The 23,592-nt window shown below is 41.0% G+C and overlaps 1 protein-coding gene across 1 annotated transcript in view; it reads left to right on the top strand.

Annotated features, from left to right (window-relative positions):
* SMYD3 (SET and MYND domain containing 3) overlaps positions 1–23,592 on the top strand; it is a 714,934-nt gene that overhangs the window by 619,845 nt on the left and 71,497 nt on the right. The window contains exons 9-10 of the mRNA XM_054983157.1: positions 4,737–4,824; positions 6,033–6,207. Coding sequence (XP_054839132.1) covers positions 4,737–4,824; positions 6,033–6,207 — 263 coding nt within the window. The remainder of the gene's footprint in view (positions 1–4,736; positions 4,825–6,032; positions 6,208–23,592) is intronic.

The raw sequence follows: 23,592 nt of genomic DNA, 5'->3' as shown, positions 1-23,592 counted from the left end.
TGGTGGGACTTACCATGGGCGGAGGAGCCTGGGAAGGGGGGTGGGGTTGAAAGGGGCTGAGGAAGTTATTTAAGGGGGCTCTCGAGGCTGGCCGAGGAGGATGTTGTTGTGGAAGCCAGACTGCCCTGATGTTAAGGCGCAGGTGGCTAGGGTGGAGCTGCGTGCTGACCGGTCCTACGGATCAGACGGGCCGCCCGGTCTGAGGCCGCCTGGGAAGGGGCCCCCACGCCCTAACCGTTAGCTAGCAAGCCGGAGACCCCCCCCGAATGGACCCGCCAGAGCCGCCCCATCCGGTGTTTCCCCATTATTTTGTTTCTGTATGGCCTCCACTATCCTTTCCATGAAATTCTCCATCTTATGGATTGAATCAGTTTTAAATATCTGTCCTTCAAAGTTGAAAGTGACCCCTTCAGGGTTTAACCATCGGAAGGAGATTAAATCTTCCTTTAATTTAGCTTTAGAGGCATATATTCCTTTCACTTTTGCCATAGTTTCCATGGAACTTCCTTCAACACTCTTATCACCCTGTCCTGATCTTGAATGGTTTGTCACGTAATGTTCCCAGAATGTGATCTCTTGTTGCATGTCTTGTAAACTTAATATGGACTTCTCTTGTCACATTATTCTTTTTTGCATATATTGAGTTGACTCTCTAAATTAAGTCAATGTCTATGGTAATCTCCTCTGGTTCCCCTTCTAAAAATTCAGCCAAGGCTTCTGTCATTTCTGTCATCTGTCATCCTCTCCTTTCTATTCTGATACATTCTGAAATCTTAAAAGAAATGCAGCTCTTTCCATTTCTAATCCCATCAAAGCATTCTAGGTATCTTGCTGACGGGCTATTTCTTCTGTCTCACTCTTTTTATCTACTGTTTTAATTTGTTCAGCCATCTCTTGAGTTACCTGTTTATTTTCAGCCAATTGTGCCTGAAAGTCTTTTTTCCCCTTTTAATTCCACCACTTCTGTATTCAAAGTCTTAATTTGTTCTACAACCTGGGTTAGTGTTTTGTATTTTCTCCATTCCTGTCTGGAACGTAGCTTGTAATTTTGTAATTCTGTTGCAGTTTCCTGAGCCATAGGTATAATTGGTTTGGTTGTGCTGGTGAGGGGGCCCTGCAGTCTGGCGTACTAATTTTTGCCCTTGTTTACTCATTATCTCCAGATATCAACACCTTATATAGTCAAGCACTTGTTTTTTGGTCAAGCTATTAATCAATTAACTTAACCTATTAATTCTTATTTCACCAATCTTTAGGTATCAACACCTTATATAGTCCCCAATTATATAAATCACCAATCTATTAAATCTTATTTCACCAATCTTAACATACAACATTTAATACTCCATATTCCATTTAGTATTCCATTCAGACCCCCCTCGATTCTTCCAACCCTGTTATTAATAGAGACACAAATATACCCCTCAATTTACCAGATTTAAGTGTAAAAAAAAGTTCAGTATCTTTTTTAAATCTCTGCAAATTCACAAGTAGTCCAGTAGATGGCAGTTGAGGATCACAAATGTATTTGCTCCCACTTTTTAACAAGTTCTGCTCACTTTATCCATATATGGTTGTCTTCTTGAGTGTACATCTCACATGACGTGTCATCTCACCATTATGAGTCCCTTATAATCCAAAAGGGCAACTTTTAACAGAAAAAAAAGAAAAAAAAACTTTCACACAGCCTTTTCCTAGTCCAGAAGAGGAAAAAACAGTAAAGAGTAGGATTTTTCCCAATACATTATTGAGGACAAAAATGCACAACAAAGAAGGATGCAATAACAGCTAGGACTCTCTGAGTGCAAACCAGTCTAATTCTTTGCCAAAAAAATCTCCACAAGTCTCAGCTCTCCCAAAGAAAAAAAACAAAATACTAGCTTCAAGATCTCCTGAATGAATACCAGTGTGCTTCTAATTATTCCAAGCTAAAAATTTAGTCTATAGGAAAATGAAAATGTGACTCTGCGCTGTTGAAAGCCGCTTAATGAGGGGGGATAGGTTGCCATGTCTTCCCCTCCCGCTTTTGATTCCTTTCAAGTAGAAGTGATTTAAAGTTCCTTTAAATGCTCAGTTCCTACTATCTTTGGCAAACTTTGGCAATTAAACTCACAGTTCAAATGTAGGTTACATCTCAAGCAGAGTGAAAGTTGAAAGCTTTGCTAATAAATCCTGACGGTCCCAGCTTAGCGGCCATACAGCCTCTGCTCATCCATTCTGGCATCTAGGATTACCTCTGAATACGCTTCTCTCAGCTGCTACTGACAAGAGTGACTTCAAAGGAATTACTCCACAGCTTAAAAAGCAACCTCCAGATGCTTTTTACAAATGTAAAATCTCCCAGACGGGGCAGTTCAGCTTGCCTCTGGGGGAACCCCCCCCACCCATGAGACTCGACTGATCTCGCTGGGACAACAACCAGAAGTCTTCCTCATTTTTTAATTTCTTGCAAAATACCTTGCATTTCCTGGCTTTTTTTTCTTTAATTCTGAGTTACGACATATGAAGTGGCCCTCTTATAAATGCTTTGCTTGCATCCCAAACCAGTTTGCATCCCAAACCAGTTTGATGTAGTGGTTAAGAGCACAGGACTCTAATCTGGAGAGCCGGGTTTGGTTCCCCACTCCTCCACGAAGCCAGCTGGGTGACCTTGGGTGAGTCACAGTTCTCTGGAGCTCTCTCAGCCCCACCCACCTCACAGGGTGATTGTTGTGGGGTAATAATAACACTTTGTAAACCGCTCTGAGTGGGCATTAAGTTGTCCTGAAGGGCGGTATATAAATCGAATGTTATTATTATATTATTATTATTCTCAATTCTGTACCATTGTTCAAATTTAACAATTGCCTCTTTCTGTAGTAAAGATTCATTTAATTGCCACCTAAATGTATTAGATTTGGTTCTATAACTTATATTTATAGGATTATAGTCTGAAAAGGACTTTGGCAATATCTTCACTTCAACAATTTTGCTCACCAATTTTTTTTAATACCCAGAACATATCTATACATGACAAGGATTTATGTCTCTCAGAATTGAATGTAAATTCTCTTGTATCCCCATTTTTTGTCTCCAAACATCCACCAAACCCATATTATCAGTCATGTCAAAACAAACCTTTGGTAATTTGTCTTGAGTATCTTTTATGTTTTTCTCAGAGCACCTATCTATTTGTGGAGAAACTACTCCATTCCAATCACCCATCAGCCAACAATTTTAATTGGACAAATCCACCAATTTTCCCCAAAGATATTTGTAGAACCTCCCCTTTTCCTCATTTGGTACATGGATTCCCACCATCAAAATTTTGCTTTCATTTAGTATCACCTCCACCCTCACAAATCTACCATGATTGTCAGATATTACAAGTTCTGTTTTCAATGATGGTTTTAGATACAGTATCACCCCATTTTTCTTTTTATTAACTGAAGAGACCCCTCCAATTTTGTAATCCAAATAATTGATGTCTTTTTTATGATATGAGTTTCTTATAACCAAATGATATGCTCTTAATATTTTCAAATAACGAAATACTTTCTGTCGTTTTTGAGGAGCATTTGCCCCATTTATATTCCACGTTATGCATTTGTAATCCATACTTGGGTTTTAATAATGATCAGAGTTGAGTTTTAATTATTATCATAAACCCCTTCTCCTCCTGTGCTTCAAGCACAGAACACTGCCTGGCTAGGCAGAGCAGATGCCAACTCTGGCTGGAACTGGAAGCTCATCAGAATAATAATAAATAATGGTAACTGCACTTAATATATTGCTCTTCTAGACAGATTAGGGCCTCACCCAGAGCGGTGAACAAGTTAGTATTATTATTATCCCCACAATACAGTTGGGGAACTGGGGCTGAGAGGAGTGGCTTACCCAAGGTCACCTACTAAGCTCATGGCAGTAGTGGAATTCAAACCAGTAAAGTGCTGATTTGCAGTCAAACCACTTAACCGCTGTGCCACAGCAGTTCTTGAATTCATCTCCCCAATTTGGGCTATTTAGGGACCTAATAAGCCCTTCTTGTCTAGCAGTCACTGATCATCAAGCACTTTTCTCACCAACAGTTCATCCTAGATGATCATAGCTAGCCTCTCCCAGAGTATTGTCCACCCCTGGAGACAGCCATTAAGTTCTTTCGGGCAAGACGTCAGTTTTGCCCTAGGAAATGTTTTGCTCTATAAGTAGGCTGCACAGCCATGTACTCTGTGTATGTGTTCTGGACCCTCCACGCACCTCAGATTACTTCTGAGCTCCCTCTTCCTCTTCCATGAGACACTGGCCATCCTCACTACCACTTCCACGGACCTTCTCGCCCTTCAGGACTGGTAAATATTACCCCATCACAATTACTCTTTCCATTTCCTACTTGTTTTCTAGTTAGTGCTGTATGTATGCTCCGTGTGTTGTCTGTGTGTTTGCTCTTTTTCCTCTGTTAGTAAAGAAACATTTCCTGTTGAACATCTGCCTGTTTACTTGAGCTTTCTCTAAAGGAATCATCCTGGTATATATTGGTGGAGATCCTGCAGTTATCCTCTCTCTCTGTGCCTCCTCGAATGCTAATTCCCCCAACGCACAAGGAGACCCCCCATTTGGGTAACACCACCTGTATGATTTCAACTTCATGCCAAATGAAACATTTTATTTATCACTGTTTACAGGGTTGCATACTTCAAGACAAGATTGTTTTTTTTAATCAAATATTTTTTCTTTTATTTTTATTTCTACCAATACAGGAAGCTTTCATGTTGGCTGGTGATGAGCAAGCCTGGAAAGAAGTCAAGGAAGTAATAAATAAAGTGACAACTCCCAAGTCACAAGAAGGTATCCTTTCTGTGCCACAACAATTAACAGAAAATAGACTTCCCCTTGAATCAGGAACATATAAAGACCCTCTTGCTCATTGACATTTCTATATTATAGAAACTTTTGTGTACATTAAATATTCTCCTCTGCCTGTCCATCTATTTACCTTTCTATCAGTTCCTCTGTTAATAATTGTTAGACCTTATTTAGAGGCTATTTTTGCCTCTAAAGATAACACACAATGCATGGGATTGCCCTTGAAGACAGTTCTGAAATTCCACTTGTGTAAAATTCCACAGCTTACTGTATTTACAAAAAATGCAACACTAGCGTTTTTTTCCAGGTATGCCATCAAAAGGGGAGGGTCACCTTACATTTGCATACAAGTTACAGTTGTGCCCAATAGATAATTATTATCAAGAACAAGGCAGAATAATATTACACCAGTTTTATGATTGCTTTATAGGCTGTTGATTATTTTGAGGTTCAAGTAAAGGTGCAATTTATAATGCATAAGGTCCATCATGGGACCCACATTTCTAAAACAGTTTCTCCTTTCCTGCTATTTTCTGCTGTTAGCTCCAGTCATTCTCCCTTTGAAGACCCCTCCTTTAGACAAATAAAATCTGTTACTACTTGTGCTAGGCATTTTCAGTTGTGGCGCCTATCAGGTGGAACAGTTTACTAGAGGAAGTTAGGAAAGCCCTCATGCTCCAGTCCTTCTGCATACTTTGAAATGTTTAATAATTGAATATTAGCTGTATCTTTTATCATATAGGTCACTAATTTAAAACCATTTATCTATGAAACCAAGGGCAGTTTTTCTTAGTCCGGGTAAATTAGAGCAGCACAAAACTCCTTTCCTCAGAACTATATTAAAGAAAAGAAAACTCAGTATTATGGGCTGGGTTTAAATTTATAGAGATATTAAAACAGAAAAATATGACCAGAAAGAGATCACTTATTTTACAAAAACAATGCAATAACCTACAAAATAATCATAACTTGGGTTATTATCAGGTACATATTATCATAATCAAAATATCAGCAGAAATGCAGCCTTCTACATTAGATGAGTGGCTATGTATAAATAAAAATCTTAAGTTCAGAAGTTGAATAATTGAACGGGTTACCAGGTTATTATAATTTAAGATAATTTCTGCATAAGCATTTGCTTTTGTCAGATCATTATGATGAAGATTAATCCTTAATAAAGTAAACAACAGAATGGAAGGAGGCTCTGGTGAAATACCGAACATCATTTAAAAAGACCGGTACTCTTCTCCCAGACACAAATATCTACCAGCTGAAACTGCTTGACCTTGCTATGGATGCCTGCATAAACCTTGGTCTTTTGGAGGAAGCTTTGCTTTATGGTAACAGAACTTTGGAGCCATACAGGTGAGAGGTGGAATTACAGTTATATATTACAGTTATATATTATAAGATTCAGTTTTGTTCCAGGAAAGAGGACTGCATCAGTACTAGTAGAGACCACCAGTGTTGTAAGAACCAAGAAGGGAGAATATGACTGAAAAATAGTTCTCACAGTTGCATTCTCCTAGACATTTTTCGCAATAGTATAGAAATCCTTTGCAGAGGTGCAGAATATGACAAGTCTTTATTTGTCTCATGCATGGGAATGAATCCCACCTCCATTACCACACAGTGCTGTGCTACCACCTGAACCATATGCTTGATGCCAATATCAATATATTAATCTAAAATGTTCTTTATATTAAATGAGATTGTAATTCCTTGAGGATATGCCTACTATTCCAATAGAAGTGGGAAGGAATGGGGTTTCCATGGTTTACAGTTGCTGGATATATTCTGCTTATGCCAAGCCTCGGTGGTACAATCAGTCTTTACAATCAATACTATTCTTCTGAATCAGGTTTTCACAGCATGTGGCCTCTGGGCAAACTGCAAATGGCTCCACCTCAGGTTTAAGCATTCCGAAAAAATAGGGCAACAGCATGCTGCATAACACTTTCTTTGACATGTATTGGGGTATGTGATTATCCTGTGTGTAAAATACAATTTTGTGGAGAAGTCTGATCCCTTTTTCTTCAGATCCCACATATTTTTCAAAAAATAACTATGTTTCCAGGTATATCTTTGAAATTGTCTGCCTGGCTGCCTATCTATCTGGGGCTGGGCACCAGTCTATGTGGTTTTTTTCCTTATGTTATTATCTGTTTTAAGCCTAATGTTCAATTAGCTTTGAATGATATGATTTGAACAAGAGAAAAGCTTCTTCTTTTGAAGCAGGTAGCAACTGTGTGGTGCAGAAATAAGACAAAAGGGCCAGGATGATCAAAGGGTAATTGCAGCTTTCTATTTTTCCCCTCTGTATATCTTTTCTTTAATACTGATGTAAAACGTTGAAGGAAATAATGGCAATGGGCAACCTTTGGATTAGTATATTCAAATGCCACCACTGGCATAAGAGTTCTTTTCAGTTTATTTACTCAGGTAAAGACAGAGGTTCAGTTCAGCCATTTTGTGAAACAATGGTTTAATTCAAATAAATGAAGTTGGTATGATTGTCCAAATGCATGACACTCCGCTATGCTTATTTGGAGTCTGTTAGAATGTGAAGTCAGGATCTGAGTTGTTTTTTTAACCACAGTTGATCTTAATTATAGTTTCACATGATGATAAGTCTCAGTACTATGTTTGGTACTAACCTATAAAGCCCTAAGCAGATTGAGACCAGCATATCTGCGGGACCGCCTCTCCCTATATATGCCCTGGAGGACACTTTGATCTTCAGATAAACAGCTATTGGTGGTCCCTGGCCCCAGGGAGCCCCCTGGCCTCAACCAGAGCCAGGGCCTTTTTGGTTCTGGCTTCGGCCTGGTGGAACTCTCTGTCTTTTGAAACCAGAGACCGGCAGGATTGATTGTCCTTTCACTGGGCCTGTAAGACAGAGATGTTTCACCAGGCATATGGTTAAGGTTGGGCTAGGCCTCCACTGGCCATGTAGGGGGATGGGGTGGATGAATGTTTTTAACTCTCCCCACCAGATGGTTCTTACCACCACTCTGTTAGTACCACTCTGTTACACCCAGAAAGTATGGTAATATTGAAATGGGGGTTTTATTCAAGCGAAGATATGTAAAAGCTATACTGTGGTGGCTACCTCTTGATTCTTAATTATTTATTATGAAATTACTTAGATTTAAATTGTTTTTAGGGTTTTTATGTATTTATTGATTATGTTACATTGTTGTGATTATGTTTTTAAATGATGTTATCCGCTCTGAGCCCGTTCATGGGGAGGGTGGAATAGAAATATAATAAAATAAATAAATAGTTTCACATGCCAAGTCTAAAATATTCCATTCTTGAGTAAGGTGATAAAATGGGTAACAGCTGGCTAGTTCAAGCTTTTCTGGATGAAGCAAATGGTTTAGATCCTTTCCAATCTGGTTTAAGGCCTGGCTATGGGACCGAAGCAGCTGTGGTGTACTGGTGTATGACTTGCACTGGGCGATGGACAGAGGGAGTGGAACTCAGTTGATTCTCCTGGACCTTTCAGTGATTTTCAGTACCATAGACCATGATATCCTTCTGGACTGCCTTTCTAGGCTGGAATTGAGAGACACTAAGTGAAATCCTAAACTGATTTCAATGGGCTTAGACTGGGGTAACTCTGCTTAGGATTTCACTGTTTTTGCGGTGGTTCAAATTCTACCTGGAGTTTAGGCTGCAAAAGGTGATACAGAGGGAGTGCTATTCAACCTCTTGACCTTTGGCCTGTGAGGTCCCTGTAATGATTTTAAGTGTGTGCATCTTTAAAGGCTTGGTGTGGTACAGATGAAGAATGAGGGTGAAAGAGAGGGATGAGTGAGTGAGATGATTGGTTGATGACTCAGAGTGTGGGTGGAGTGAACTGCTGGTTTTAGTTACTGAGGAAAGAGAAAGAGAGGCTTTCTAGTTTAGACAGGCGAGCTGTGTGCAGTCTGAGAGTGTCTCTGTATTTCTGAGAGAAAACATTCATTCTATCTAAAGCAGGCAAACTGTGTGTGTGCTTGAGAGAGAGAAAAAGGGCCCTTTGGTTTAGGCAGGCAAGCTGTGTGCAGTCTGAGGGTGTCTATGCATTTCTAAGAGAAATATTGATTCTGATTTAGACAGGCAAACTGTGTGTGTGCCTGAGAGAAAGTCTGTGTACCTTTGAGTGAGTGATTGATATATCTGAAGTAGGCAGAGTGTGCACCTGAGAAAGTTTATGTATATTTGTGTGACTGAGCCTATGTAAAGAAATTTTAAGAACTGAGAACTATCTTTGAAATAGTGGTGAAACCAATACACTTCTTGTAAAAATAAATGTTTATTTCATTTTTTCCATCCCAGAGTATGTTATTCCTATATCCTATTCCTTTCCTCAGGGCCACGTAGTCCTATGAAGGATCCTGACACTTGGGCAGGTTATTAAAGGGGAAATTTAAATTAACTATTTTTGAATATAATTCCTGGTGGCAGCAATCTACCCAGAGGGTATAAGAAGAGGGTTAAAGGCAAAATCTAACTGAAAAAATAAAAAAGGTCTTAACAGTCCCATCTTGTCCCTTATACTCTTTAACATCTACATGAAACCGTTGAGTGAGATCATCCAGAGATCTGGGCCAGGTTGTCACTAATATGTGGACGACATGCATCCCTATTTTGTGCGTCTAGCTGATCCCAGGGAGATTGTAAAAACCTTGAACCAGTGTGTAGAGAAAGTTTTGGAGTGGTTATGGGTTAGTACACCAAAGCTTAATCCTGACAAAATGGAAGTCCTACTGGTGATTGGAAGGTCTGACCTGGGGCTGACGATGTTACCCATTCTGAATGGGGTTGCAGATCCATAGTCTGGGAGTGTTCTTGGACCTAGGCCCTCCTGCTGGATAAGCATGTGACAGCTGAGGCCAAGAATGCCTTTTACCAGCTTTGACTGGTGAGCCAGTCAAAGAAAAGATCTAGCCACTGTGGTGCATGTCCTGTTTACATCTAGATTAGATTACTGCAACATGTTGTCCATGGGACTGCCCTTGAGAAGCATTTGGAAACTTCAATTGGTGCAGAATGTTTCAGACAGAATGTTGGCTAGAGTGGGCTGTGGAAATCATATCACTCCAGTCCTGGCTTATCTAAACTGACTCCCAGTCTTTTTCTGGGCACAATTCAAGGTGCTGGTGTTGACCTTTAAAGTCCTTTATATTTTGGAACCAACATACCTGAAGGACTGCCTACTGGGAGTGTGATCTAGAGAAATGTTTTTGAATCTGTGGCTGTTGAGTGAAATGTTTATCATGACTAGGTAGTTTTGTGGTAGGGCATTGCCAGGTCCAACTCAAAATTCCTTAGTTCCCTTTCATTCTCATTATTTTTCTGTCCTTTTCAATAGGGAAGGGGAACCATTGGAGGCTCTTGAACTGCTGTTTCTGCACCCAATAGCAACAAAATAACACAGAACTCTGTCCTCCCTCTAATCTAAAGAATTGCTAAATTTCAAGCAGATTGAACAAAGGTGGGGTGATTTTACAGATCCCCAAAGTAGGTCTCTTTCTGTGCAGCAGCAGTAAGTTCTCTCTAACTCCTAAAATCGCCATTTTACAATGACATTTTTTTTTTACCTTTTCACTGAAAACTGCATTTACGTTCCTTCTTGCTATGGTTTGTTTTTGTTTGAGGAAGACTTCAATTGCAGCCCACCCCAGCCATCTTTGCATTATTTCCTAAGGGAAATTCTGGGAAGGCTGGAGTCATTGTTTATCAACCAAATTTCACCAGAATTGCAGCAGAGTGTCTTCTTCTTGTCTTTGAAAGAATACCCAAGTTTCAAGCAAATTGGGCAAATAGTTCAAATTCTACCAGCCCCTCAGCAAGCCAGTACCCCTCCCCCTCCCCCCATTAGGCTTTTCTACATTTACAAAAAAAAAAAAGAAATTATCTTTCTGATCCACAAAGGCGGGGGGGGGGAGGAGAATGGCAGCTTTCTGCAGCTTGGATTAGCTGGGAGTGCTCTCTGCTCCTCTGTTGCAACTGTCTATTGGAAGGGAGGTACTCAGTACAGAAATTCAAAGTGAAATGCAAGCTCATGGTGCATTGCTGGTAAACACCAGAACTTGGAAAAAAGCATGGATTTTGTGAAGGAGGGTTTCCATGACTACCATGCAGACAGACTAGCATTTCCATTCAGTAGAGTCACAAGGTTTGAAAACATATTTTTGAGGCTAAGGATTTTGTTTATTACACTCCTGCTCCCTATCTGATCCTTACAACCATCTTTGGAGGCCCTGTTTTGGGTGCCCTTGTCTTCTGAAATTAGGTGGGTGGCAGCCCAGGACCTTCTTGGTAGTAGTACCAAAACTCTGGAATGTTTTCCCCACAGAGATTCACATGTCCCCTTCTGTTGTCACCTTCCACAAGTAGGTGAAGACTTTTTTTGTTTCATTTGGTGTTTCCTTCATGATCCCTCTTTCCTGCCCAGTGTTTAAATTGTTGTTTTTATGGTTTTGGTTTTAATTGTTTTAATGATGTGGTTTTATTAGTTTTAATAGTTTTTAAGATGTTTTAATTTCTTAGCCTCTTTGGTGGCCCTAAGAAGGACAGAAAGAAGTAAAGTAAAAATTAAAATGTTGAACTTGATTATAGTTTGCAGACATTCTGGTATAAACCTGGTTTAATCCTGTTTTATTCTCTGGCAATGTCCTTTCAGGCAATAGAAATGAAACCAGTATTTGTCGAGACAAACCAGGATTTGAGTGGTGATTGTGAATCCTGGTTTCCTACTTTAATCATGGTTAAAGTAAGCCCTGGTTTCACAGTATGTCAGAACTGAGCAAATTAGGTTTTGGTGTGTTAAACAGTATTCAGATAAGATGGCTGAAACGGTGTTTGACAGAAATTAAAGTGCTGTAAGACTGGCCACTAAATTTGAACAGATGCTTTTATGTTTTGACTGTAGTACATTTTAGAAGGTTACTAAGCTACTTTGGCTTGAATAATGAATCTTAGCTTTTAAAATGTTGGGGTAAACGTTTTACTCTTGATACTTTTACTGTAGCCTCATGTAGTCATTTTTGAAATAATTGGTAATTTCCCCATTCTTTTTTCTCATGATGTGTGAAAATGACACCTCTTGTAAGATTTAATGTTGCCAAGCCCTGGAGATCTTTGAAAAAATTAACAGTGGCCTTGGATAAGCCCCAGTAAAGGGTTAGGTGAAGTTATGTTATGTGTATGAAACATCATTGTGTGTGACCCACCTACTCTCACCTCATAGCAATGCCCTAGTATAAAAAAATGACAGTAATCAAAAAGTGCCATCACATTCAAGTTGTTCTGTTCTCTTTTCACATATCTTTATCCTTCATCAAAACCAGCAAAATATGTTTAATTATGTGGAAAATAAACTTACTAATGTGTCCTTGTGGGGAAAGGTTAGTGGGTTAGCTCATTGCAAGCAAGGCACTAACTGAGCCATGTGGCAAAGTTCAATGTTGCTGGTTTGTAGGCTCTGGTGTGTTGTTGCTGCACATGACTATGCTGCCCTTGTGCACAGTTTCTTGTCATGCATTTTATTCATTAACTGTTCTAGGAAGCACATCAAGACTATTAATGACCTCAATAAATAACACCTCCCTTCTGAAATTAATATATTCTGGTAGCAAACTACATTTATAGTTTGATAACTGAAGTATTGAGGCTGAGATAAGTCCAATAAACTAAACTAAACTAGATATTAATTTCCTCATGGTAGCCAGTGAACCCATGGGAGAGGCTGAGGCCAAAAATGCTCCTCCAACCATTATGGTTAAAAAACAAAATCTTTGCTAATTTTTGAAAGCAGAACAGAAAAATATGTAAGCAACCACTAAATTCTTGTACTAACATGAAATTAGTTATTATAGTTATGGCAAAATATGAGATAGTAACTGCATTGGTGTTCAAAGTAATTTCAGTGTGTACTTTGAAAGAGACTGCAGTGTTTGAAGGGAGGAGACTCTCAACCACAGCCATTCTTCAATGTTCCTTTTACAGTTCACCTTCCTTTTATAATTTACTTCCTTTATTTACTGTTTCTGTTCAGCCGCCTTCTTTTCACCCTCTAACCTGTATACATTGAGCCTCAGGCTAACAATGCTGCATGTATTTTATAATGGAAAGATTGCACCCGACAATAGTTATAATTTTATCAATCATTTTAATATGTCTTTCCCTCATTGTTTAGTGGTGTGTGACATAGTTTTCAAGCTACCTATTATAGCCAAGTTGACCCCCCCCTTTCCCCTCCACTGTGTATATGCACAAATGTCACATTCTTTGATTGAATGTCGCTGGCATGGGAAAGCTGGCCTCTTTTTGTACCTTAAAGAAGTTGCTCTTAGTCTCACCAGGTGCAAAAGCATTTCCTGAGGAGAGACATTTTTAGTCCAAATTTACTTCTTTTTACCTTCAAGCCATCACTACAAGCCTTGACGCACCTGACAAAAAATCTTCAGTTTCTCATTACAAGAAGTCGTGTCTGAAGCAGCAGGATATCAAATCCAGGAAATCTGTTGGGGTGCATTGAATTTCTCCAGTTGAATCAATCTACTGCTTGACTGCTCCTGCAGTTCCATTAAAGCTATCTATTTTCCTTTTCTCAACTCCAGCAAAAATATTCATATTGTTATCTGCAGGGAATCTCCTGAAAAACTGACCTATCCATACAAATAGGACCTGTTGTGACCCACCTTTAAAAGAGTCTGAGGAATTGTTCTAAAAAACATTTTAATTTCAGGAACGGTTTGCTGTGTGTGGGTTTCTATTATGTGGGCAGCAGGGTTGACATCCACCACTGATTACTAAGTGCCATTTTTGCAAACACGTTTCCATTGCAGTAATTGCCAGTTTTAATTTAATCATCCTATGTAGCAAATCTAGGTATTTATTTAAATAATATGTTAAACTGATCTATGAAGCCTAATGTCTTCTTTGTGCTGAAGATTTACACTGCATTTAAAAAGCATCTTCTTATCACTCATAAATATTTCTTGAGTTAAAAAAACAAAGGATGTTCTTTTTACTAAGTAAATAGTACCAGAATTCAACTCTAAAAGGAGCACACAGCATACTTAAAGCTATCTAATGAGACAGCTTTATAGAATTTAGAATATCATTATAATTTTTAAAATTATATTGGCCTCCACTATGACCATGAGAGCAAAAGTAAAGCTACACTGGTTCAGATCAAAGATCTATCTAATACAGCACTCTGTTTGTCACAATGGCCCAGCCAGTTGCTTCCAGTCCACAAGCAGGGAATTGAATAGTATCATCCCCATATTCCCCTCCCCCCAGTTGCTTTCAGAGGTACACTGCCACAGAACCAATACAAAGTGAATATAGCTATTCAACTCATGATTAGAGAGCCAGTGTAGTGCAGTGGTTAGAGTGCTAGACTAGAATCTGGGTGACCCCAGGTTTGAAGCCCCACTCTGCCATGGAAGCTCATTGGGTGACTTTGGGCCAGTCACACACACTCAGCCTAACCTACCTCATAGGGTTGTTATGAGGATAAAATGTAGGAGAAGAGAACAATGTAAGCCACTTTGGATCTCTGCAGGGGAAAAAGTGGATGTCACATGTAGGTTCAGTGTCACTTCCGGGGGCAGGGGCACCCATCACATAGAGTTCTCCCCTTTGCCCACCCTCCTCATCAGCCACTGTGCGCCCTTTATTTATTCCCTCCCACACACAGCTAAAGAGTGCTGTTCCTTTAATTTGAGTCTGCACTCCTTTCCCTAAGTTTGGAGCCTGCTGGCGGGCCCTGCCTCACCCAGGGAGCAGCTCTGCCTGGTATTGTTCTCTGCTGCCTGGTCCCAAAAGCTTTCCCTTCCTTGAGAGTTGTTTCTGGTCTTCCTGTGAGCAAGTTCCCTACAAGTAAGTCTTCCTTTGCTGTGCCCTTGGCAGCCTTCTTTCCTTGCAGTCTGTTATTCTTTCTCCCATTTGGGCCTGCCTTTTCATCAGGTTCCAGCCAGAGGAAGGGGAAGCTTCCCTGCCTGCTGCAGCCCTGCCCTCCCCCACCCCAGCTGCTTTTAAACTCAGCTGGGCCAGCAGTGGTGTAGGGCTCATGTGTGTTTTTTCATGGCATGGCTCAGTTCCATCTGCATCCTCATTGGTTCCACTTTGGTACTAGTCAGAGCCACCTGATAAAAAGGCTAAGCTCAAGTCGAAGCATATCAATAAACCCTCGACACTGAAGGCATATAAGAAGAATAATCCTCTTCTTCGGATCCAGCTACCTTGCTTCCATCAAGTCTATTCTGGGTTCCAAGAATTCCCTCACCAACTCCCAGATGTCACTCTGCTTCCCTTCTGTTTCTCTCAGATGGTGAAATTCCTGAAGTCATCAAACCATCTACAGCTATTTCCCTGCTACTGCCCTCTCCAATAAGATTAGTTGAAAGGCAGAGAGGTTCCTCAGTTCCGTCTGACAATAACAATTAACTGGAACTGGCTCATCATCAAAGATGCCATTGCTTTCATTACTCTCCATATGGTTCCCCTTATCATTACTATGATTAAGGATATGAAAATTCACTGAGTATGTATCTGCCCCCTCGTTACTTCTTCTGTGACAAAGATCATTATGTGCCAGTTCACACAGAACCAAGGCATAAAGCCAAATTCTCATTGGTTCCTACTACGGTTCCAGAAGGCAATACTGCTCTGGAACCAACACTGAACCCTGCTACGTGGTCTGATGATGACTACAATGTCAGTTCAGATTCTGAATCAGAGCCATCTCCACCAGAATTATTTATTGAGGACTTTGCCATTTCTCTGAGTGAGGATCTCTGCTTGTACAAAGAACATTTGAATGACGAGATCTTTGGAAATTGAGGTAAACTGCTCTGCTCCAGCCTCTTCAGATCCAGTCTTCAAGGACCTTCACTCAGAAGCAACTGAGGCTGTAGCCTGTACGATCATGCTGCTTTGACTCCAGCAATGTCTAAAAAGCTGGATAATATGTATAAGACCAAACAAGAAGGATCAGGCTTTCTCTTGGCTCACCCCCCAGCCATAGTAGCCTCCTTACCTCTCCCAGGAATCCTCACTAATATGGAAATGGGCTATCTAGCATCAAATCAGTCTCTTTACCATACACATAGTAGGCAAGGACAATGTTCTAGCAGATGCCCTGAATTAGTCCAAAACTCAGAACTACAAATGTTCTATCCACAGGGAGTTCTTCTGTCCTGGTTTTGCAATGCGAGGGCATCCATCCATAGACTTTTTTGCTACAAGAAGTGTACACAGTATTGCTCAAGGTCAGGGAAATGGAAGACCTCTTAGGAAACAACTTTCAGATTCCTTGTTCAGCCTCCCTCCTGTATGCATTCCCCCCTCTGCCTCTTATGACACTAATACTCAGCAAGATGATGAGGCAAGGTTGCTCAGCAATCATAATAGCACCTTACTGGCTGAGATAGACCTGGACCGTTTCCACACATCTTCTCCCCCTCCCGAAAAATAGTGCAAAACTTACAGAACAATGTGCCTTCATGGCGCGATTTCCCGACATGACTTTGCTTCATGGCGCGATGATGTCAGAAAACGTGCCACGAAGCAAAGTCATGATGAAAAATCACACCATGAAGGTGCGTCATTCTGTTAGTTTTGTGCTATTTTGGGGGAGGGGGAGATGTGTGGAAATGGCCCTGGTTTGCCAATCTGTTTAAAATGGTACCATTTCCCCTTTACCCCACACCTGCTACCCTGACAGTCACTAGGTATCCCATGAGGAAGTCCATGGTTACCCACTTCAGTAATTGTCTATGGATGGCAACAGTGATGTTGGCCACCATATTCACTTCAACGCGAACTTCAGCATGGGGCAAAGCTTGGCAGCCCTCCATCTGACCCTATCTGCCACTGGTCATCCCACTCCCACTCAGAAGGTCATTCGGTTGGCACCAGTGCATAGTCAGCAAAAGTTAGGCATGGTGAGACTGAGGGCAGGACAACTGTGCCTTCACATACTCCTTCGTGGAATAAACTGGCTTTTCCCGATGTAACACTTCCAGAAATATAGGTCCTAAGACCAACGGGAAAACAATTATTTATCAATCATATATTACATATACATAATCATTATTTTAATATAGCATATTACAATATTGCAGCCAATTTTTATCTTCGTTTTACAAGTTTCAGCATATAATTTATATTACATATATCATTCAAGAATCCTCCCCAGGAGGATCAAGGGGTGCAGCGGCAAATTAATGACTTGTACTATATCAAAGTCCTTTCAGGAGCTGGTTAAACAAGTTCATGGTTTGTTCCAAGATGAAAAGTGGAACCTTCAATGGTGCCCTGAACTAAGGCCGGCAATTTCCAACTAGTTCTTCGTCCCCACGGACTTCCTCAGGAGCAACCATTTACAACTACATAAAAATGAATAAATATTACATAAATTCATTTTAGCTCATTTATATATTCTCTAATAGTACATTGATTAATTATTTTATATATTACACATTACCAATAGTCTTGCTAAAACATCTACATGTGCTCACCCATCCAAAGTCATTTAACAGGCACACCGTCAGTTCACCCAATGACGTGGAAAACTCCTACGTGATGCAGTTCCTAGCGTTCACATTTTTGTACAAAAAAAGATTTACAATACAGGGAGGTACCAATAACATCCATGATCTCATCACAAATCGGTGACACCTGCAAGTTACAACCTCAATTTCTCAGTATATCCTGAAATAACTTACAACCTGTAATGACAAAATGCCTATACGGGTTACTAAAGACAATGTGGATTCCATTCTACAAAGGCACTACACTCAAACCAGAAAGCTTTTCAGTGGTAATTCATTATTAAGTCCCCGTGGTGATAAGGTTTTTAGCATATGAATCCACCTCGCCTCCTTTCTCAATAGAGTTAGTTGCGAGTCCGATTCTTTGGTGGTAGTAAAGAGTCCTGCTACTTTTATCTCCTCTGCCTTATGTTTCTCATCTAAAAAATGTTGTGTTAAAGGGGCTTCCTTCACCCCATTACGTATTCTGGATACGTGTTCCAGAATACGCACTCTCAGAGGTCGGGTTGTGCTGCCCACATATAATTTTGGGCAAGGGCATATTATTAAGTACACCACTCCCACAGTTTGACACGTTATGAATTGTTTCAAATTAATTACAATCCTTTTACTTGGTAAATCCACTGTCTCCCCCTGCAGCATGAATTTACAAGCTGCACAATGAGCGCAGTTAAAAGTTCCCCGAGGGGGTGGTAGCCTACCCAACGAATAATCCTCACTTTCAATCTCCTGTAACCCAGAGTGGACCAACATATCCTTAATGTTTTTTGTACGTCTGTATCCAATGTTTGGTGTCATTTCACATCCTGGGATGTCATTAATGATGGGCCAATGTTTATTAATTATTCTCCTGATTTGCCTTGATAGTGGAGTATAATCCATTGCTCATGTGAGCCGGTCTGTTAAATCCTCACTTTTCCCACAAAAAAGTGAGTCCCTAGGAGTATCACTAGATCTTTGTACAGCTTCATTAATAATTCTAAGTGGATATCCCCTCTGGCTGAAACGTTCTGCCATCCCTGCACAGGAATGGAGTTAGGAAACTCCACTTCCTTGGAGGAGTTTCATAAAGGTTGTGCAGGGATGGCAGGGATGTACACAGCACATATATGTTGCCCAAATCAACTTTAAACACAAAATCAACTGTTAAATTCAAAATGACATTTTTCAAATTGTAACTGAACGGGTCAGCTAGCAAGAGGTCCCGTTTCCGGTATCCTCTTCTTCAGAGCAGTTACAAAGCAAGTCAAACAACACTTCTATCACATTTACAGCTCGCTCACCAGCGTATGCACATACGCCGGTGAGCGAGCTGTAAATGTGATAGAAGTGTTGTACATATTGAAGTCTGTATGAAATTGTATGAAATTGTACAGAGGCTTTTGTAGCCCTTTGATAAGCTTTGATGTTTCTGCAAACAACAGGGGCTCAGTTTGAATGATATACTGCCCTTTTGAGGTTGCTTATTGGATTGAAAATATATATACTGTTATAGTCGTTCAAACAGAAGTGGCTAGAATGACTTTTTGATATCAATATTGTGTGAGTAAATTTTGTAAATTTTGCATATAACGTGTTGAATATTCTTTCATAATTGATTAGTCGGTAACGGTTATTTTGGTGGTATTGTGGTGTGAACAGGAGGCGTGTACCCAGGACAGACTTCTTGGAGCAGCCCATGGAAGCCAATAACCTCAACTATGGAAAAGAGACTTCCAGTTATAGGAATCATCTTGGTGATTTTTGAGTGACCCACTTTGTTGTCCTTTGGATCCCCCTCTTGGAACACTAGTGCCAATCCCTGCAAACATCTCTGTCAAAGATGCTTGGCATCCCTTTCCTACAAGAAGAGTGACAGAACGGTAGCAGGATGACCCCCCCCCCTTGCTGGCTTGCTCTCTCCCCCTCCCCAGCCTCTTTCTCACCCTGAGGAAGTACTGCTTGGTGGTGCTTCTTCAAGTAGTTGCTGAGGCTGCTGTTCTGCCAACGGGCAGAGGGTTCTTTGGATTTGATAGCAATGAACACACTACTGTTGAAGGAAAATAATTTTATTACACAAAGCAAGTTCAATAATCAAAACAGAGCATATACATAAAGACACAAGAACAAGGGGATAAACAAACATATAACATCAAAGGACCAAAGCCGAGGAATGCTTGATGGTTTGGATCTAACTGATAAGCCTGAGTGCCTGATACCCATTCAAGGTCTGATTGCCTGGGCCTCCCTTAATCAAGACGTTAATCTCCACACTTCTGAGCCAGGTGCCTAATGGATACTAATCTCTCAGCATTGTGCCTGGGACAGGGAAATACTAGCCCGGGGTCAAAATTTGCATCAGCGGAAAATAAAGCAGGCTAGCAAGGCAGATTTATATGTAGTATAAGGCACATATTAAAAGGCATATATAGGCCAAAGATGGCTCTTGAGGCAAGAAGGATGGACTATGGCATCACTGTCTCCTCGGAATACAATTCTCTTCCACAATTTCCTCTACAGCTGCTAGTCAGGGGTTGGTCCAGGTCTTTTCCTTGACTGACCTGTACTCTACTAGCACTGTGCATACTGGGGGTCCTCCATCCTCTGGAAGTGCTCCCACATTCCCTCTTAACTGCAGGCACCCCAAGAGCCACCTCCTTTGAGGCGATCAGGGCAGGCACACCTTGTCTGGGGGTGGAGTCAGAAAGAGACGGCCAAGAGTGAAGGGGTTGAGATGTGAGAGGCACTTCATCTCTTCTTCTACCACCTCGATCCTCTCCTCCTGCATTTCCCTTAAAGACCTGCTGCTGGCCTCAGAAGAAACCAGGGAAGACTCACTGATGAGCCCTTCTCCCAGTTCCTCCAGCATTCTCTTGGTCCCTGGGGTGAGCTTGAGGACAGGAAAATTCATGCCCCTAAGTCCAGCCAAAAGGACACCTCATGCTGCTACTCCTTCTGCCCAGTGTAAATCTCCTCCTCCCCCCTTAGAGTATATGTACTCACTTACCATAAAAACTCTGGTTATGGGCTTGGAAGGAAGGTGTATATATATAAAAAGTTGTAAAGCATTACATTCTGAACACCTGTCTCCAGTTTGCCTTTGTTAGAACATCCTGAAATAATTTGATATATAATGTTTCTCAAATAAACCTGGGCCGATTCTAGATGACTAATCTTAAGGCGTTTCATGCCGCCCTGTTCCGGATCGCGACGGGGAAAATGCGAAATATTGCGTTTCCTCACACGAGTTTTGCGCGTCGTTGCGCAAAACTCGCGCGAGGAAACGCGATATTTCACATTTTCCCCGTCGCGATCCGGAACAGGGCGGCATGAAACGCCTTAAGGTTAGTCATCTGGAATCGGCCCTGGTTTTGGGATTGCATGATAGCAGCAATGGCCAAAGATAGTTAAATACAGATCTAACTGTAATAGCTTTTAAGAGGCATGTGTGTGTGTTCTTGAATACATGGTGCCCTTTTAACAATAAAATGGACATATCACCACTAGGGGGTGCTGGTGTTTAAATGTTAGCCTATGGACAATCTTTACGGTGGTGGTTTTCCACACAAAGTTACAGTTGAAGAGCTAGCTCAGATAACTGATAACAAAAATATAAATTGTGATACAGTGTTTCTATTTCTGATCTATCAGGGCTCCCAAGATGGCTAAAATTTAAAAGCAGAACATCATAAATCTAACTAAAACCAAAGTGAAATACATATATAAAAACACAGGGCAGGAAGGAGGGGTAATTGAGGGAATGCCAAACATAACAACAAAGACTTAACACCTTGGCTGAAGGCAGTGATAGAAGGGATGGACAAACATCCCTGGGGAGGGAATTCCATAATTTTGGCACCATGACCAAGAAGACTCTCTCTTGGGTTGCCACCCCTCCTAAATTTAGAAGGCGGGGACTCCGAAAGCAGGGCCTCAGAAGATGACTGTGGTGTTTGGGTTAATTTGTATGGAGTAGGCGGTCCTTAAAGTATGCTAGTCCCAAATCAAGGCTTTAAAACATTTTAGATATTGGTTATATATTTGATTTTACTGATATGTGGTGCTTTAGGATTTAGCCCCCTCTTCTACTCTTCATCAGAAACTCCTTATTTTCAGATTTGCTCTTACCATGCAGCAAAGCTATGAGATATCTGCTCCATATTAAATTCAGCATTCACTATTTATTTAGGAAGATATATCTCATTCTATATCTGGGTTGTGGGGCAACAGAATTGAGAATCTGGCTCCCATCCCTTGACGGAGTGCAGTTACAGCCTTCGTCAACGGTGAAGAGCCTGGGTGTGCTTCTGAATGCCAAACTTTCCATGGAGGCCCAGGTTGCAGTCGTTGCCAGATCTGCATTTTTTCATCTTTGGCAGGTCAGGCAATTGTCACCCTATCTCTCTTCCCAGGACCTAGCTTCTGTAATCCATGCAATGGTCACCTCTAGACTGGACTACTGCAACTTGTTCTACACTGGGCTGCCTGTGGCCTTAACCTGGAAATTACAGCTAGTCCAGAAAGCAGTGGCACGCATCCTTACAGCGATGCCGTTTAGGGCTCACATCCATCCTGTATTACACCAGCTGCACTGGCTCCAGGTTGAGTTCCAAGTCCAGTTCAAGGTATTAGTCTTAGTGTTTAAAGCCCTTCACAGACTGGGACCTGCATACCTATGAGACTGCCTCTCCCATTATGCCCCCTGTAAGGCCTTGCGCTCTGCGGATAAACAGTTTCTGGTGGTTCCCAGACTGAGAGACATTCGGCTGGCCTCAACTAGGGCCAGGACCTTTTCTGCCCTGGCCCTGGCCTGGTAGAACGCTCTCCCAATTGAGATCCAGGCCCTGCAGGACATTTTACAGTTTCACAGGGCCTGCAAGATGAAGCTGTTCCACCAGGCCTTTGACTAGGGGCCAGCTTTTTGTCCCCTCTTCTGACCACCACACCCTCCTTTTGCAGCTGCCCTGGAGTTACATCATGGTAGTACCCGTGGTTGTGGTGACTCTGTAGTGGCCAGATTTGATTGGTGGTGCCTGGATTCTTATGCTGCTGATATAAAATTGTGTATCAGTATTGGTTTTCATACTATTTATAATGTTTTATTGTACTTTGAATAATATATTTGTTGGAAGCTGCCCTGAGCCTGCTAGCAGGAAGGGTGGGGTATAAGTCGAATGAAATAAATATGTTGAAAAAGTTGGTATATATGTAGGAAACAAAGTATTATTTATTTAGTGCACTTTTATCCCAGCCTTTTCCAAGAAGTTTAGGATGACATACATCATTCTTTCCTCCTCCATTTTGTCTTCACAACAATCCTGTGTGATAGATTGGACTGAGAGTGTGACTGGCTGAAGGTCACCCAGTAAATTTCCATGGCAGAATGAGGATTTGAGGATTGAAATTAATGGGCTTAGACTAGACTAACTCTCTTTAGCATTAGACTGTTTATCTCCCAAATCGTAATCAAACACTTTAACTATTATTCCGTGCTAGTATGTACATATTTGCTTTCATTTATAGTTTTTTAAAGTATGTATGTATATATGTGTCTCTGTGTGTCTTTCCAGCTCCTGTTGCCGTCTCCTTTCTTCCTGTCCTTACCCCTGTCTAATGTTCAGTTTTTATTACAAAATGCCTTCCAAAGTGAAGGTGCTGCTTTAAATATTAATCACTTATATATTAAAGTTCATTATAATATTTTAATCTGAAGTGTGCTTAATCTTAATTCTTCCAGCCTCTTATCAAATCAGTCAGCATAGTAATAAGGTGTTCATTTTCTGATTGTGGTGCATGTGGTTTTTGTGCTGTAAATTGCTTAGAGTTTTGCTCCCTGTGGAAAACTACTTTGCCTTGCATTGCCCAAGGGTTCCTTGCAACTGTTATCCCGCTCAGATCTCATGTTGTTTCCCAGAAGAGTTCATAAAAGGTTACAGGGTCATGAAGCATGGCTGATGATCATTGGAATGTTCACCATCTTAGCTGCTGGCTCTCATATCAAAAAACAGAGGTAGGCTATCATAGCAAGCTCTTTTTATGGCTGCATGCAATACTTGACAAGAAGACTGCTTTTTAAACTAGTTAAACCCTCAGACACTGCTATCCATTTGGCATTTTGGAAGAGAAAGCATGTGATGCCTTTTTAGATGATAACATACCTTGGGCCTACATACCTTGGCCCTTATCTCTTGCTTTCTGCCTGGACACAGCT

This window comes from Eublepharis macularius, chromosome 1, assembly GCF_028583425.1.
Source record: "Eublepharis macularius isolate TG4126 chromosome 1, MPM_Emac_v1.0, whole genome shotgun sequence".
NCBI lineage: Eukaryota > Metazoa > Chordata > Lepidosauria > Squamata > Eublepharidae > Eublepharis > Eublepharis macularius.
Note: the sequence above shows the minus strand (reverse complement) of the source record. Positions and strands in the feature narration are given on the sequence as shown.